Source organism: Macrobrachium nipponense, chromosome 35 (assembly GCF_015104395.2).
Source record: "Macrobrachium nipponense isolate FS-2020 chromosome 35, ASM1510439v2, whole genome shotgun sequence".
NCBI classification, from domain to species: Eukaryota; Metazoa; Arthropoda; class Malacostraca; order Decapoda; family Palaemonidae; genus Macrobrachium; species Macrobrachium nipponense.
This window is the reverse complement of record NC_061096.1, coordinates 22,451,668-22,470,438: the sequence shown is the minus strand read 5'-3', so window position 1 is coordinate 22,470,438 and position 18,771 is coordinate 22,451,668. Positions and strand designations below refer to the sequence as shown.

The 18,771-nt window shown below is 32.5% G+C and overlaps 2 protein-coding genes and 1 long non-coding RNA gene across 3 annotated transcripts in view; 1 reads left to right on the top strand and 2 right to left on the bottom strand.

Annotated features, from left to right (window-relative positions):
- Positions 1–7,266, bottom strand: part of LOC135208475 (equilibrative nucleoside transporter 1-like) — a 75,015-nt gene extending 67,749 nt beyond the window's left edge. Inside the window, exon 1 of the mRNA XM_064240709.1 lies at positions 7,208–7,266. The gene's annotated coding sequence lies outside the window, so the exon portion shown is untranslated. The remainder of the gene's footprint in view (positions 1–7,207) is intronic.
- The window catches only part of LOC135208477 (uncharacterized), a 57,266-nt gene extending 42,115 nt beyond the window's left edge, over positions 1–15,151 (top strand). The window contains exon 3 of the long non-coding RNA XR_010313176.1: positions 14,707–15,151. This is a non-coding gene — a long non-coding RNA (uncharacterized LOC135208477). The remainder of the gene's footprint in view (positions 1–14,706) is intronic.
- A 1,370-nt stretch (positions 15,152–16,521) lies between these two features.
- LOC135208474 (uncharacterized) overlaps positions 16,522–18,771 on the bottom strand; it is a 122,131-nt gene continuing 119,881 nt past the window's right edge. Inside the window, exons 15-16 of the mRNA XM_064240701.1 lie at positions 17,801–18,072; positions 16,522–17,383 (exon numbers count right to left, since the gene is read on the bottom strand). Coding sequence (XP_064096771.1) covers positions 16,825–17,383; positions 17,801–18,072 — 831 coding nt within the window. The 3' untranslated portion in view covers positions 16,522–16,824. The remainder of the gene's footprint in view (positions 17,384–17,800; positions 18,073–18,771) is intronic.

The window sequence follows — 18,771 nt, the reverse complement described above, 5'->3', positions numbered from 1 at the left end:
TAAATTAGGTTAATTTTGGCATAGTTATGTAGCCATATTGTTGTGTACTGTTGGCCCTTATACTAATGGGTTTTTTCTTCTGAGAAAGTACTAGTTATGTATGAAACTATATAATCCTACACAAATTTTGCCTTAAAAGTAAAATCAAGCTGACTGAATATGTACTGTAAATCTATGTAATTTGTTTACCAGGCCTAAGCTAATCACAGAAGTAAAGTTGTAGGCTACATAAAAGTACTTAAATGAATATATTTTGCCAAAAGTTAAATTTTTAATAAGTTAAGTACATATAAATTAAGTATAATTTCAATGCCCATTATATATGAAAATGGAAAGGTTTAATAATTAAGTAGGCAAACAGACATCATCAACGTTTTCCTAGTGACGCCACTATCGGCGGAGGAATACCTGCTAAAAGTAGGTCCATGAAGGAAAACATCATGTAATCTGATATTAGTTCCTTACTACATATTAATGCTAACTGGGCAACATTATTACACAAAGCTATTCAGTTTGGTAACTAAATATTAAAATTAACCAATTGGTTTATTTAATACCAAGGTTTGGAAGCTGAGTACGTACTGTCAAAAGCCAGTTATGGTTGTGCTTGATGTTATCAGTGGTAGCATATATGAATGGTTATGCTACTACTAATCAAAACAAAATAGAAGTAGACTAGCATATCTACTAAGTAGTTGCTCAAGATAACTAACATAAAAGACCATATACCAATGATCTTTGTTTTAAAATTATTACTTCAATAAAATTAAACGATGTTTGTTAGCTAACTAAGAATGTGCTGTAACACTCAAATCGAAGCTAACTCTCGCCTTGTGGAAGCCATGACATCACTATTGGCACTGGCTTCCAACTTTCACAAAATAGGCTACCTGTTACAAAATTTTTTAAAAACTAAATTTTTCACTGGGACTGAAAACTATTCACTTAGCTTTATAAGTAGTATATAGTTTAGCGCAGTGTGTGGTTACCATGATAGTGGATGACATGTGATGCACAGTTGCCACATCTGTAAGTTAAGACAAAGAAAAATCTGGGCAGCTGCTGTACACGAGAAAGAGACCTCTTGTCTCGAGTCCTATAATACAGTGGACCACTTGTATTTGCGTTCTTGACATTCATGGAATCACATATTTGCAGTTTTCTGTATGACCACATCTACCTATTATTCACGGGAAATTCACCTATTCACTGAATTTTTCTATGAGAAATATCCACAAATTACTGTATTTTGATATAAATTTCATGATTAAATGCATTTTTTTTTATAAAACTATTAAAATAAAACGGGTATAAGCATTTTTAGTGGGTTTTTCTTGAGTTTTTATAGGAGTTCTAAGTATTTACGGATTCTAGATATTTGCGGGGATCTGGAACGCATTCCCTACGAATACAGGAGTTCCACTGTATTCTTATCAGTGTCAACATGCACTATACTGGCTGGGACCAACTAGAACAGAATTCTTGGAAATTGGTTGGTTCATCTTATGGAGCCCTCTAGGGACCATGAGAGTAACTCCTTTGAGGATGAACAGCAGCTATGCCATCATAATAAATTAAACTACACATTTTTGCATCAGTAATGCAAACATTTTATTATATACCCTTACTTCAACCCCTTAAAATGTAGGTCTCAAGCACTATCTATGCTGGATGAGTATTTCTCCACTGAGGAGAGGACCCTTTCTCTCCTCTACCTCAGCAAATTAAAACAGAGGGGATGGGAAGAGAATAATAATAGTAGAAAAATTAATTTTGAAATGACAAATTTGTTATTAATTTGTATTTTTCGTAGCTAACAAACCTTAAGATAAATCTGGGACCAGCTGGAAACTGGTTAAAAACAATAAAAAATTGTATACGCAAGGAATTTATGGTCTGGCATCTAAAGCATAGATGAAGTGGATGCTGGTCAGCGATCACACTTGAACCCTGTGATGCATTTAGTCTTTTCTTCCAACCCAGGATAACAAGAGGGGTGGATAGAGGTGAGCAGTCAATGTTAAGACCTCAGGTTTGTTAGCTATGAAAAATACAAATTAATTCAAATTTGTCATTTGTTCATATGCAAAACAAGCCTTTGGTATTAACAATAGGATACTCTCATACTTGGGGGGAGGTATGAGAATCCTGAACTGTCTGGAGGTATGGCACACCTGGCCACTCTTCTTAGAAATGAGAATTCTAAAGAAGAGGGTCTAAGCCTGTGAGAGGTTAGATATATGGGTATCTAAAACTCAGTTCATTGGGAGTAAATACATACAATGTAACATGTCAAGATTCATTGCATACATGGAAGACAAAAGAACTATATATCTGTTCAAGCAAAAACCATGTTGGCCCTAAGCTAAGGGTTTGTCACTACTCCTCACTCCCCTTGCTGGACAGATGAGTACGTATATGCTACTGAGAAGCAGATTTGGATGTTGTAAGGAACACAAAGAAGTGCTGTAACAGTAAGTCTGTTGAACTCACCTGCATCAAGCCAGTTCCAGCGTATGATGTGTCTAATCATCAACCCGCCTGTAGGAATGAAGAGGGGTAAAAAGGCGAAGAAAAAAAAAGAGAAGAGACCAGTCATCTCACTCATTCTCATCTTAGGCATTATATGAACCGTCCTGCCAGGGGTACTGATGAGCTACACAACTTGTTGGGCAACCACCACCAGACTCAAGGAAGGTCTTAAGTAGGAGGTTTGAGTTCCCATGATAAACAAGACTGCCCAAAGCTTAGCCATGAGGTCCAACGAGTTGTTGATCACCCACTGGTGTAATTCAACTGTCAACAAGTGAAGTTGGCATGAATTTTTTCATTTGCAAACCTTATGTATCTCTGCAAAGTTCCTGTTCCGACACTATATACACAGAAGAGGAGATATTACAGTTCTATCTAGCAATCATCTAGGCTGCAGTGGAACTCACATAGCAGACTTAGTCATCGTATGTGTAACATGGACAAGTAGTGAAGTACAGAAGGGTTGAAGGGGGTAATGCCTGTAAAGCAATGTTTGCAGGTAAAAAACTTTTTTCAAAAACATTTGACTTATCACATATCTAATTTTTTACAATAGCCTGAACAGCTATTTAGAAGGGAAGACTTCCACAGTTGCTGTTCCAAAGGATAAATAAATGAAGGCAAGGCCTGGTAGAGCAAAAGAACTTCCAGAGAAAGACTATGTATAATAATACTCAAAAGTTCTATGGACTAACAAGGGATCAAGAATAAGACTGGTAGTTTGTTAGCTTTGCTACTTGGATTGATTAAACACTGATATAGAAGAGAATGACTGTTACAATCCCCAACCTCTTTCATGGAATAAGCCGGCTGCTCTCACATTAGGGCAAAATGAGAAGATTTTAAAAAATTATGGTTTAGAATGTGGAATTTTACCTCAAAATGAGGAAATTGCCCATTATACAAAGGTATCATTCAAAATGGAGTTGCATCAGTTCTGTCAGCTAAAAATCAGAAAGGAAGAAGCAACCATAACTTTGTCTATTATTTACGGTAAGGATGTTTGGTCTCCAGAACTATTATGATAAAATTCATATATTAATTCAATTTTTTCTATCAAAGAAATGCAATGGATGAGGCCAATGAAAAACCTTAGTCTCACAAATTAATCATCCCAGCTCTGAATGGCTAAATGAGGTCTTCCTTTTACTACTATTATTTGTATTGAAGAGAGTGAAGAAGCTTGTGACTGTTAAGTGAAGACGCTTGTGACAAGAAATGATCAGAATGGTTGAAGTAAAATCAAATAACTGTGTTCTGGTAGTAAAGTTTGGTATAGTGCCATATACATACAAAATTTACAATCTGCCTCACTTCATGGAAAAATACTACAAATACAGTAATCATTGCCCTTCAGTTAGTAGATCTATTTTGATGAGGGGAAGGGTATGAGGTTCCGGTTTCTAAAGCATGTCCTCTGTGAATTCTCGACTAATTCCTTAAAACCTTGCTGAATTTTCTGCCAGAATTCAAAGTAAAATACATACTCTTTCAAGTTTCCTGAATTTACAGATCTCTGCTACTGAATTAGCTTTCCCTAAGCATATTGAAAACAATGAAGAGCCTTACAAAAATGAAAATTACCTCAACAAGACATACATCTAATAGTAAATTTTATGGTTATAAAATGCCCACCAAGAGGCAGACCAGTCTTGACATAAAGGTAAACCTGGCAACATAGCTGAACCCTACATATGATACAAAGTAAATGGAAATTAAGTGAAAATAAGGTTAATTACCACACAAAAGTAAAAGAATGTGAGAATAAAGTAAGGATTCAAGATCGAGAAGATTTAATGACAAATGATTACAATAGACTTTTAAGCCAAATTTTCTGGGAAATGGGACTGGATAGTATTTTGTTGAAATAACATGCATGCAGTTTCCACCACTAGAGTTATTCAATTACCCAGGTGCACTTTCATATACCATACATAGATGGGAAGGAAGACTCTTTTTCTGAGAATAAGCTGGAGATTGCTGCTACTGCAAACAAGGATAACAAACTACGAAATGGGTCTGTGCTGAAACAAACTTAGTTTTATACCTTCCAAAAAAATGAAAAATATTTCACCAAAACACCTACTACACATTGCCAAGGTAAATGAAAAAGATGAATGGTGATTGTTCAACAAAAGGCAGGTGAATTTACAGGAGACTGCAGTAACAAGACACAGCCCTCCAGGTAAGTAAATAATACATACAACCTTACAGGAAAAATCTAGAAACCATATTGAAAAGAATTCTATAGCATATCCCATCACCACAGTATACTAAAGGTAATCCAAATAATATTAATTCATGAGCAAGGAGGTAATAGGAAATAAAATTAATTAATGAACAAGGATGGAATAAGAAAAAATACTAATCAAAGAGCAAATTCATGTAGCTATTCTGAAAAGGTTCAGAGTTGTGGTGGATAACATTAATTAACTAAAGCTAAATGGTTGGCATGTTTTAAAAGCACTCGAGCCTCACTGTATCAATATTTGTCCAAGTCCTACTCATGCAGAATGTTCCCAGGCCTTGGAGAACTGGAATGAGAATACTGACCAAGGCATCACCTCTAACTTTATGGTGCATTAATAGTGGGAGATAATGAAGAATTTGGTACACTTCCTTAACATTAAACCAAACAGAATAGTGAAAGTGTTTAGTAGGAATTCCATTATGTGGGATGCAATCATATACATCATTAATGCAAGGGATGAGTTGCAGCCATCATCACTGGATGCCATATGTGAGACAACCTGGCATGAATGAGTCTACCATGTCACAAGAATCTATTTGGTTAAGAACATATAAGAACACAGAAAGGTTACTGCACAGTTTGTGAGCTAATATGAGCCACCAAAAAGTGAGGAATTGAGGGAAATTGAGCTAGAAAATGCAGCAGAGTAAGAAGTTTTGATAAGAGAAAGGTAAGAAATTGCAGGTTTATGAATATGGAGTGTTTCTGGGGGCCCAAAGTCCTTGTAAAGGTCAAAGATGAGATTACTATATGAAAATAGATAATCCTCTCACTGACATGAGTACCTATGTTGCATCTATGATCCTTTTGGACCTACAAAGAGATCTAGGAGAGGAGAAACAATATGCCCCCTGCAAAAGACAATTTATTCTTCAATCAAGTCCAGTTATACTCACCATCCTTCCCTACTCACTGCTTTTCTCCTCAACCTTGAACATCAGCAATAGGAGCCTGTCTTTACCCTAGGGCATTATAGGGAGTTGCAATCCATTTCTTTTAAATATAGTTAATGTAAACCACAAATACCAAAACTCTTCCTCCTCTGCTCATTTTCACTGGAGATCAAGGTTTAAATGACAGTGAATAGCCTGTCTGAGGTCTAGATGAATGGGGTAGAGGGAAAATTGCAGAGGACTTCACCTGGAATGAACATAGATTATGGTCAATATAAAATACAGTAGTATTGTTTATATTTTGATATCTATTTCTGCCTTTTCTTAATAATTTCTCTTAGCAAGTATTCAAACTTAATTAAGGCCAAAAAATGACTGAACAAGGTTCAGAGGTGGGTGTGCTATGATCACTGATACATACTTTATCTCTTGTGTTAAATGTTCTTGGATTTAACATTTTTTATAACATTGGAAGTACCACTGCCAAACTCTTTCAATTTGAGAGTCCACACAGGATGCAAGGCCTGTTCTCTGGTAAGATGCTGCCCATTAGGTGAGGGTAGGTTAGGATACATTAAAAAAATTTTTGTTATGCCATTTTCATGATCTCATAACTATTAGATTTTTCTTGTGATGACACATGAAGCATATATTTTCCAATGTTTTCTTGTGCTTTGACTGTGCTCCACTGCTGCTACTGATGCTATTCATTAGTTTTCCAGTTATACCCTGTCCGTGACTCACTGATTTATGACTACCAAAACTGGTGTCACAACATCTAGGTTGTTGATGCTGATTCCTTGTTCAAAAGCCTTGATTTCTTACTGCAGTCTTGGTCACCTATAATTGTTAAGATATATGGAAGCATAAAAATGAGGGGTTTGCTGCAAAAATTTACAATTAAAAACACATACCAGAAGGTAATCTGGGCAAAATTATATGCTGAAGCTACTAGGCTATGCTTCACATTATTGTCAAGATTTTATAGGTATGAAATACTTTTTTCCATACATTAGCTAGCTATAGCCTGTAAGGTATGTAACTAGGTATTCAAATGTAAAGTAAACTAGCCTACCTGTATGAGAAATTTCCTCTAGGTAGACGTCATTGACCTGCATGGTCTAGCCTTAACCTAGTAGTAGTACTGTATACCTAGGTATGACCTAGAGTAGTACCTAGATATCTATAGCCACTGCACCGTACACCAAATTTTCCATAAAAAAACATTTAAATCTGAGCATTAGGCTACGTTAGACTGCTACCAAGAAATTGACTATCTATAAAACTTTTCGTGTAGGGGTTAAACCTAATGCAACTTTTTCAAAGGAAAAGAATTCTTAGCCTCACCCGAAGCTACCTAATACTTAAATAGCTACCTAGGTACATCTCGGCTTCAAGGGCAGGCAAAAGTAACGCCCGACTTTATACTACTAAGCTAGCCTAGTTCCAAGAAAATATCAGCTAGCTAAATGTCTATTTCTTCTTCTGCATCTATAAGCAAACAGCTACATTGAAAATTAATTGAACCTACCGGTATATTCAACCAACGCAGCAGTCGACCAACCTCCAGCCCTCAGGCCTACCGCAGCTTCCCGTTCGAATCAGCTGATCTCGAGATCCTGACTGACGTTTGTGTTGTGAAGCTGTATTGCTCATCACAACAAACCCCGCATCTTTTTAACAAGACACGTGCATTCCGTTGTTCTCTCTCTATATATATATATATATATATATATATATATATATATATATATATATATTAATATAGTATATATATATATATTATATATATATATATATATATATATATATATATATATATATACATGTATATATATATATATATAATATATATATATATATATATATATATATATATATATATATATATATATATATATATATATATCTATATATAATATATATATATATAGATATATATACGTATTATATATATATATATATATATATATATATTATATATATATATATATATTGATATATATATATATATATATATATATAGTATATATATATATATATATATATAAAGGTTTTGCCACGAAGGAAAAAAATGAAAAAGCGAGATAGTCAAGCACTTTCGGTCTAGTTCGACCCTTTACTCTGGCACAACTGATCTTACAGAGGAAAAACAGTCAAAGTAGGCTTAATATCCAAAGTGACACTACAAGATTAGCAATAAGGTCAATTTCACTCTACAGAAACGAGGAAACGCCTGAGGGCAGCCACACCTTGGAGGATACAAACGCGGTCAACAGATGATTCTTTCAGAAAACAATACCTTTTGAAAACACAAGGAGGCATACAACTTATTTATCATGAAATTTACAAAAATTTTCCCCCAAAAATTATTAATGAAAACACGAAAGAAAATATAAATATATCGAGCAAGGGAGAGAGAATATCGAGCAAGAGAGAGAGAGAGAAAGGGAGAGAGAGAGAGAGAGAGAGAGAGAGAGAGAGAGAGAGAGAGAGAAATAATAACTATATACATGTGGGACTAATTTATTAGTTCATTTATTTTAAGGTCCTTCATAAACATTTTACAAATATACGGGTCCAAATGGTACATTTAATTTTTCCAAGATCAAGAGAATTCCGGATGTGTGAATTAGATACAGTTCCTAGTAGCAGGGATAACAATTTTAGTAAGATATTTAGATAGTTTATAAGCAATTGATCCTACAGTACTAATAATTGGCCTAGTCAAAACTTACAAGGAAAACAAACCTATGCGCCCAATTATTAGTACTGTAGGATCAATTGCTTATAAACTATCTAAATAACTTACTAAATTGTTATCCCCGCTACTAGGAACTGTATCTAATTCACACATCCGGAATTCTCTTGATCTTGTGGAAAAATTAAATAACATTGTACTAAACCCTAGTGACATCTTTGTCAGTTTTGATGTATGATCCTTGTTTACAGAAGTCCCTATTGACTCTGTGCTAGAATATTTAAGTAATGAACTTATGCTGCATGAATTGCCTGTGTCCGTTAGTCACATAATTTATCACCTCTCCTTTCAAACTTATATATGGAAATTTTTCAAAGACAACACCTCCCGAATATCACACTTGTCCCTAAAATGGTACAGATATGTAGATGACATCTTAGTAGTCTTACCTGTTGGTATCGATGTAAATGATTTACTGTCTAAATTGAATAATTTAGTGCCATCCATAAAATTCACTGTTGAAATTGAAAATAACAATGTCATCCCTTTTCTAGATGTATTAATACAGAGAGAATCTTTCCAATGTAAATTCAGTATTTATAGAAAACCCACAAATAATTTAACATATGTACATTTTTATTCTGGCCACCATCTTAATATTAAAATTTCAATTTTTCTTCTATGTTCCTACGTGCTTTGTGTATCACGAGTCCACAATATCTTGACCAAGAAATAGAATACTTAAAAAAGATAGGAAACGATCTATGCTACCCACCTCATTTAATTTCTTTATGTTATCAAAAAGCTCACAAAAAGTTTTATAGGGTTGCTATTAATGAAAAAGAAATGCCTAAAAATGTACTTAGCTTACTTTACTTTTGTGGATTTGAAACCATAAAATCAATATTTAAATCGTTTAATGTTAATGTAGTGTTCTCTTATAACAATACCATTAAAGATATGCTAATTAAGAATAGTCCCGTAACAAATAACAACATTTACAAAATTCCTTGTAAGGATTGCCCATCGTTTTATGTTGGTCAGTCACGTAAAAATTTATGTGTACGTATTAAGCAGCATATGTATTCAGTTAGAACAGCCCAGACTTCAAATGCACTGTTTATCCATCTGAGTGAAAAATCTCATTGTATTAATTGGGGTGATACCTATGTAATTGCTAGATCTAATGATTAAATCTTAGTCTGGGAATGTACCATTTGGACCCGTATATTTGTAAAATGTTTATGAATGACCTTAAAATAAATGAACTACTAATAAATTAGTCCCACATGTATATAGTTATTATTTCTCTCTCTCTCTCTTTCTCTCTCCCCCTTCTCTCTCTCTCTTCTCTCTCTCTCTCTCTCTCTCTCTCTCTCTCTTGCTCGATATTCTCTCTCCCTCTCTCTCTTACTCGATACATTTAGATTTTCTTTCGTCTTTTTATTAATAATTTTTTGGAGAAAATTTGTGTAAATTTCATGATAATAAGTTGTATATGCCTCCTTGTTTTTTCAAAATGTACTGTTTTCTGAAAGAATCAGCTGTTGACCGCGTGTGTATCCTCCAAGGTGTGGCTGCCCTCAGGCGTTTCCTCGTTTCTGTAGAGTGAAATTGACCTTATTGCTAATCTTGTAGTGTCACTTTGGATATCAAGCCTACTTTGACTATGTTTTTCCTCTGTAAGATCAGTTGTGCCTGAGTAAAGGGTCGAACTAGACCGAAAGTGCTTGACTATCTCGCTTTTTCATTTTTTTCCTTTGTGGCAAAAACCTTTTTTTATACATAGCATCACATTTTATATACTTCGTGATCAAGTTATTCATATATATATATTTGTGTGGTGGAAAACTGGAGGTGGTTGATTCAACATGTCGACCAATAACTATAAGGGATGCAAGCAGAGTATCTATGGAAAAGTTAAAATATAAGTATAAGTGGTTGAGGTGACTTTACCTAATGGCAGAGAAGCATGGATTTGAATCTAGGTAAATACTGTATATCTTAGTTTAACCAGACAACTGAACTGCTTAACAGCTCTCCTAGGGCTGGCCTGAAGGATTAGATACTTCTACGTGGCTTGGAACCAATCGGTTACTTAGCACTGGAACCCACAGCTTATTGTGGGATCCGAACCACATTATATTGAGAAATGAATTTTTAATTTCCAGAAATAAATTCCTCTGATTCCGTATTGGCAGAGTGGGGAAGCGAACTCAGACTACCAAATTGGTAGGCAAGCACGTAACCCATTCGTCCAATGAGAAACATGGATTTGAATTGGGATAACAGAAAATAACAGAAACTAAGAGTTGCGCCCTTTGTGTAGCATGTGAGAATGAAGAAGACATGAAAGGTTAAAGGTGGAAAAACGAAGAAAATGCAGCTAAGAGGTTAGCATAAGAAAAAAGATGAATCAGGGTGTTTAAGTGTTTTGGTTGTGTGGAGAGAATAGATGAGTAAGTTGGGAGGAAGGAAGAAGAAGACCAAACTATGTTAGTTGGATAGGAAGAAAGAGGTGAAGTTTTTTGGAAAAGTGTTGTATGATAGAATATCCATAAACCCCAAGTGCTTTAAGATAAGAGTTAAGAGATGCATTGTATGTAGGGGTTTGGAATGGGAATGAGATGACCAGTTAAAAATACAAAGTTCACATTGCCCTTTTCTGATTGATAATAGCTTGAGAGGTGCGGTGGATGATTCATATGGAGTAATTTTCACAATGATTGGGGCCTGTTATTGTTCCTTTTCTATGAGTCCTCATGATTGATTTTATAATTATTTCAATTTATACTTTATTATTAATCTTTTTGGTGTTATTGTTTTTTCATTCTCTCATGATTGTTTATTTTTCACATCTTTAATATTAGTTTTTTATAATTTATAAAGAAATGATTACTAATTATTATCATGATTTACGGTGCTAATTTTGGTTTTCAAAGATTCTTTCATTATTTCTTAATTGCTATCCTTGTTCATGAGCCTTTATTACTGTATTATTGTTTTGATTAATACTCCGATGGGTTAATAAAGTCTAATTTATCATAATTAGCAAATATTGATACTGTAGCTATTACAATCTAAGTTACAGCAATAAAAGTAGCCTACTTACCTCTGACCTGTTAGAGATAGTCATGAACTATCCACTCTATTCTTTTAGCAGTGCCAACAGCCATAAGTATGAGATACATAGCTTGCATTGGTTTCTCTGCAAAAAGTATTCACACATCGTGTTGTAGATCAGACATCATTAACATTTCCGTAATAATGTTAGATATAAAATGAGTTTTTCCCTCTCTTATGTTTATACACTTCCAGTCTAAATTCCTATTTGGGGTAGTCTTTTGTATGTCTTTCTTCCATGATTTTCTGTCTTTCTACTGGTCTTCACCCTGATATAATTTAATATTTAGTATTCCTTTTCTGACAATGTGTTTCTCGTCCCTTCTCATCACGTCAAACCAATTCTGTCTGTAATATGTTAGTCAATTTTCTGTTATCACTATCACACCTATCAGTTATAGTATGATCTACCTGCTTCGTTCTGCATATTCTGTTGTCACAACATTCAAAATCCCCTCAACTTTCTTTGTCAGCATTCATGTCTTTGTGGCATAGAGTAGTATTGAGCAGGCCTCTTTACTCTGCTGGCTAAAGTTTTATATTATTTACTAGTCGTCTAGCAATCTCTTTTAAACTTTTTTCTGGCTATTGCTACTCTGTAACTAATAACTCTCCTCAATCCTGCTTTACATCGCAGTGTGCAAGGATTCCAGAATATGCTCTCTACTTCCCTTTCTTCCTCACTTGTTTTTGTTACACTAATATATTCTTCAACAGCTAGTAAATACAGGGTTTACACAGGGTGATTCTGTGTTAAAACATGAAAAAAAAACTCGGGTAACATTATATCACACACCACAGATTCTCTTGGTCATGAGTTGAATGTTAATTTTCCTAATATTATCTATATGTACTAGATAATATTAGGGTGACATCAGAATGTTAGATATTAACTGGTATACAAAAAATGATTTCTCTCAATATCAACCTTAGAGAAGGTAGTTTTATTATTTTACAAAGGGATTGTCAGTTGTTCACTGGAATACCCAAGTATAAACTAATATGATAGGTTTCATCTCAACAATATAAAATATTTACTATAAATTATTTTCAACGATCAAATTAATGCACTTCATTTGTGTTCCTCTAAATATACATCCAACAATTAATGTTAGGTGGTATAAGTACTATAATCAATTGCAATTAAAATCATTTCTATTAAACAGTGCATACATTGTACTTTTACTTTTGCAAATGAAACCATAAACATTATGTTTTACCTTAGTATCTGAACTACAAAACAAGAAACTCAAGTCTTACCCTGCTGTACCATGCAACTCTTTGTGCTGAAGGGCTCCATTAGTTGCAACATTTTGTGCATTGAAATACAGGAATAAACTAATACTCTTCAGGAAGTCTCTTTACTTTCTTAGTTTCCCAGGAAATAAAGTTCTGTATTGTACTTATGTGTGCTGTTACTGAATTAAATACATGCATAATGAGTCTGTTATAAGACTACATTGCTCTGAATACGACTGTTGTTAAAGACAAGTGATTACATAACTGGTTTCCTTCCAATGATGAATGAAAACCCAAAGCATAAAACTAACACATCTTTCAAATGGCTTCTACTATTACAAAAGATGTCACTTTACAATACACCAGTTGCCTTCATTAGTAACAGATAGACTGCTAGATAGAAGGAACAAAAGTATATACGTAGTATATTGACGGACACAAAAAGGAAACTTTAAATTTTACTCTTATGAAAACAATAAAATCTATACGTACACATATTTTAGTATTTGAATTACTACAGTAATACATATAGCTGTTCTGGTAACAGGCTCATTCTGCTTTATGTTATTCATTTGCTAGAGAGTTTCTTCTAACAACTGTCTCTTATTAAATGAAAGTATGTACGTACAGTAATCACACCCTCAGGCTTTCTTAAAATATACTATCTTTTATAAATCTATGAGAGGATCTGTTTTTACACAGAAGTGGTTTTATTAAACATTTATTTGGTATTTACAGTTGTACAAATACTGAAAAAGGACAAATAAAACTTAAATCATACCCAACTTTACCTTATCACAATCAGGATCAATTATTTCCATGAATTATTGGTATTTATTTGCAAATTAATAATGTACAATGCCAATACAGTATTAGAAACACAATCATCACTCAAACTTCCTTATTTCATATGCTGAACTACATGTACAAATTCAATATATATACATATAATATATATATATATATATATATATATATATATATATATATATATATATATATATATACTAATATATATATATATATATATATATATATATATATATATATACATATATATATATATATATATATATATTATATAATTATATAAATATTAAAATATATTATTATAATATATAATACATAAATATAAATATATATATCTATATATATATATTATAAAAGATAGATATAATAATAAAAATCTGTTTCATCATCAATTATTTAGTTATTAATGTTTACAACTATTTCTCATTTAGTTTTGATATTTTAGTTGATAGTGATGACAGGAATGTTGTAAATACCAATAGATAGAAAATCTGCATACAATAATTCATATTAGATAAGAAAAAAATTGTTCTATTAATACATTTCTGCATCATCAGTAAGTACTACTTTATGGTTTATTGTAAAATAATGTATACTGAAATGAAGAGTTGACCTGAGACATGGTTATGACTTACTAAATAAAAATCAGCATCTCTATCATACATACAATTGCTAGAGAGGCTGGAGAAAGCAATTGCACAATATACTTTCTTCAGTCTTATCAGTTATTCATTCATAATTATTGTAAATATTTTCTACAAAGGTATGATTCTTTTTTTCCCCTTATTTCCTTTATTCTGTGCATTGTTGCCCTGAATGTTGCAGATAACCTACAACCATATGCAAAATATTTTCTGATGACAGAAAATATGCAAATGGAGGCTTTCTGTAAGTTATTTGGTTTTTATAGAGGAGCTACCATGACCTTTGCTCATTATGGGCTATTTTGGTCCCTAATGTAAGCAGCTGTAGCTCATATCTTCATTTGTGGACTTGTAAAATAGTTAGGGGATGGGACCTTGATTTGTTTGGTAATGTGAGCATATTTAAGATGCTGTTGTATAAAATTTAGAACTAAGTTTAGGAAACTCATAATTTCCTGCTTAACATGCAAATGTATAAGTACAGCAATAATCGTATCTGTCTTCTCCTTGCAGGAGCAATGCAGTTCTCATTGTGAGCATCAGTTTGGAGAGCTGCAGATATTGATACTCAAAAGGCATAACCACTCATGTAACCATGTGTTTGATGGCGTTTATTTCCTTGAAATCTGGGCTAATAATGTTCTGTTATAATAAAACTATTCTTTGATGGTTCATATAATTTTCGGTAGTTTAAGTGAGTAATGAACTGGCAAATAACCACACATTAACCAATAATGAAAACAATAACAGATACAGGATATGAAATCCTTTTTTCGGTGAAAACACTGGGCAAGAGTGAATTAATGTTTACAGCAATGGAGAATGTTTCTTCACTAATACTGAATAGCTTACTTAATACTCTTTTTCCGGGCCTCTTTTTCAATGGAATGTGAGAGAGAGAGAGAGAGAGAGAGAGAGAGAGAGAGAGAGAGAGAGAGAGAGAGAGAGAGAGAGAGAGTAGAGTTCAAAACTAAACACCTAGTTCATTGCTTTAACCTTAAGTTGATGAAAAGTGCACCAGATTAAACTCTACTTTTCCAATTACATACAGTATTACATGAACATTAATCTTTTGTAACTATAAATACAATTTACTGTACTGTTAAGACTCTGGCTACCTTTTAAGATTGAGAACCTTCCTGGCTTCACTGACAAATGCATATAAAAATAAAACTCACTGATAAAAAGATAATTAATGCTGAAACAGATTCAATTTTCAATGACAACCATTCTGAAAAATCATTTAATGCTCTTGAAGTGTTGATATTTATAGTACATTATATTATGTAAGCAATATATACTGTATATATATATATATATATATATATATATATATATATATACATATCACATATATAGTATATATAAAATATATATACTATATAATGCTTGAACTTTACAAGAAACAAAGACCATATATGTTCCAAGAGCTGAAAGATCTCAATTCTGAACTAGCAATTGTCAAATAATTGCATGATCTGGTCTTCACAAATCACAATACCGGTACAGTAGTTGTCTTTCCAGTTTGGTAAGGCAAGGCAAGGCTTACAGAGGCCTGAAGCTATATAAAGGGGTAGTTTAAATATCCTTTGCACTTGATACTGACACACCATGTGTAATTTATTGAATGTATATAATGTGTATATATATATATATATATATATATATATATATATTTTATATATATATATTCATAATATTATATATAATATAATATTATATAATATATTTATATATTTATTATCTATATATATATATATATATAGTATATATATATATATAATTTATATATGTATATATATTATAATATATAATATATATAATATATATTAATATATATATATATATATTATTATAATATGTAATAATATAGTATATAATATATATATATAATAATAATATAATATTATACATACTATATATATTATATATATATAATATATATATATTAATATATTTATATATAAATATATATATTTATATATATATTATATATATATTTTGTTATATATATTATATATTATCTATATATATATATATATATATATATATATTAAAACCTATGTATCATGGTGGATTGTGTGGCAATTGCCAAAACATGGGTGCTACCCCTTGAAAAACATCCATGTGATATTAATGTTTGATAGACAATGATGAGGCATTTTGAAACTTTGTGATTATTCATATAGTACATATATATATATATATATATATATATATATATATATATATATACACACACACACATATATATATATATATACAGTAATATATATATATATATATATATTATATATATATATCTTTATATCTATATATATGATATATATATATGTGTGTGTGTGTGTGTGTGTGTGTGTGTGTGTATACAATATATGTATATATACATATATGTATGGATAATAAATACTAATTTCATAAGCCCCTTTATAAGCTTTTCAAATCCTCATTGGCCTTTCACAGTTGAAACACCTCTGGGCAGTAGTTCCATACCCTGCTCAAGGGAGTGTTACATCCTCCTTAGTGCTGAATGATGATGAAAGTTCACAAGAACTCATGAGGTAAAGAAACAATTTCTTAAAAGACATGATAGCTTTAGCGAGAACGGTAGGAAACTACTGCCCTAAATTTTCATGCAGCAAAGAGATATCGTTTTCGGACAGTTATTTCTAGTGGATATCCTTGACTAATAATTACTGTAAAGTCTTTCATAAGGGCATCATGCAAAGCTGTTTCTGCTGCTGGAGATAATCCAAAGAATTTGAGTTTGAATTTATTAGTTGAGTTCCAGTGATCATGGAAGCAAGCACCAAGCTGGGCAGCTGACCGCTTGTCTAATTCAAAGTCATCAATACGGTAGAAACAAAGAGAGAGCTCTGATAAACGAGGAAGGTTGTTGACCAACTGGTGCAATAATGTTGCACGACACTGGGTACGGACTGACAGTCCTGACCTAACTTCACTAACTTTGTCCAGTACTAAAGTTCTCAACTCTGTACAGGAGCGAACTAGCTGACCAATATCCAAACAAGTTTCTTCGTAGTTTTTAAATTTAAATTCCCAGTTGCACAGTGTTAATTGTTTGAGCTTCTTAAAGTTTGTTCCTAGAAGTTGGAAGAACTTGCGAGTTGCACAGTCATCTAAAGATGTAATATGATTTGAGGAGGCTGATAAATCTAATACTGTCAGACTGTGGATAAATAAAAGAAAAGCATACAGTAAAATTAACACTTACTTATAAAAGAATGGAGACTTTCTTCCAAATTGTTATATTAAAACTTGAAACCATAAAGTTACTTTCTAAGGTATTCTAAGAATGTAAATTGGTTGCCTTTTAATGCTTCCTCAATTCAATTTTAAAAATCAGTTTAAAAACATATAACTTTTTAAATGGAGCCTCTAGAACTTTATGTAAAGTATGTACTTAGTATACACCCATGTGAACAATAAATACAAAAGTTACTGATTATATATATATATATATCTATATATATCAAATATATATATAATATATATATATATATATATCTTATATATATACCAAAGAAAAGTATATCTATTACTCTTATAATCAAATTCAACTAATGAATTGCAAAAAGAAACTTACTTAGGACAGTGTCTAAGCACTGGCAAAAGGAGATGCCCACGTCGCTCCAAACCTAAAGGTTCTTTCAGCTTCACATGTGGCAGTCTCAGTGTCTTTATGCTGGACCAATGATGTGTAGGACCATGAATGGGCAGTAATAATGGAGGTGTGAACAGGGTTGGTGCTATGGCCATTCCAGCTCCAATGTCAATACTACAGTTGGCTAGATTAAGATCATTAACCTTCCAGTTGCTCAAGAGGTCCTTAAAGTAACGGGTGGCCATTTTTTTGTTCTAGAGAGATTTAAGAAAGATAAATCTTCAAATAAAATTTGATATATTGTAAATACAAATTCTTGCTTACATAGCCTTATGCTCTAGTTTCACGCTAACACTTGTCGACATATTTAGTAAAACAGAAATAGTAAAGATTATGGTAAACAAAGATGAAAATGTCTCTCAAGTAGTGTAAGATACCCATATCTCTCACCTCACAAGTTCAGTAAGAAGTCTTACTTTGCAGTATCTCAATGATACATTCATGGTGCCCACTAACTTGAGAACATTCATTCAACAATTTGCAATATAGTGGCATCCACACCCAGTTGATGGAGGGGGGATGGATTCCAGTGTAAGAATAATGTTTGTATTATGGAACAAAATTAGTTTTACTTGGTTTATTATACCTGAATCAGTTGTGTTGTCAACCGACTCAATATTACATATAGGAGAGATTGAGGCCAAATCTGATATCATTTTAAGCACTGGTAGCTTGGTGGGGTGTCATTAAGCTGATATATTAGCCAAATGTAAATGGCTATTAATACAGTCCCTGATAATTCTGGATAGTTGACAATGCAAGACAATAGCTTTGACTAAAAGCTTTCTTTTTTGCTGCATATTTAAAATTTATCATACAATTCTTCAAGAAGTCTTGTGTTCTACCTCTGTTGGAATACCATATTCACTGATTGGAACTCCAGTTTCCCATTA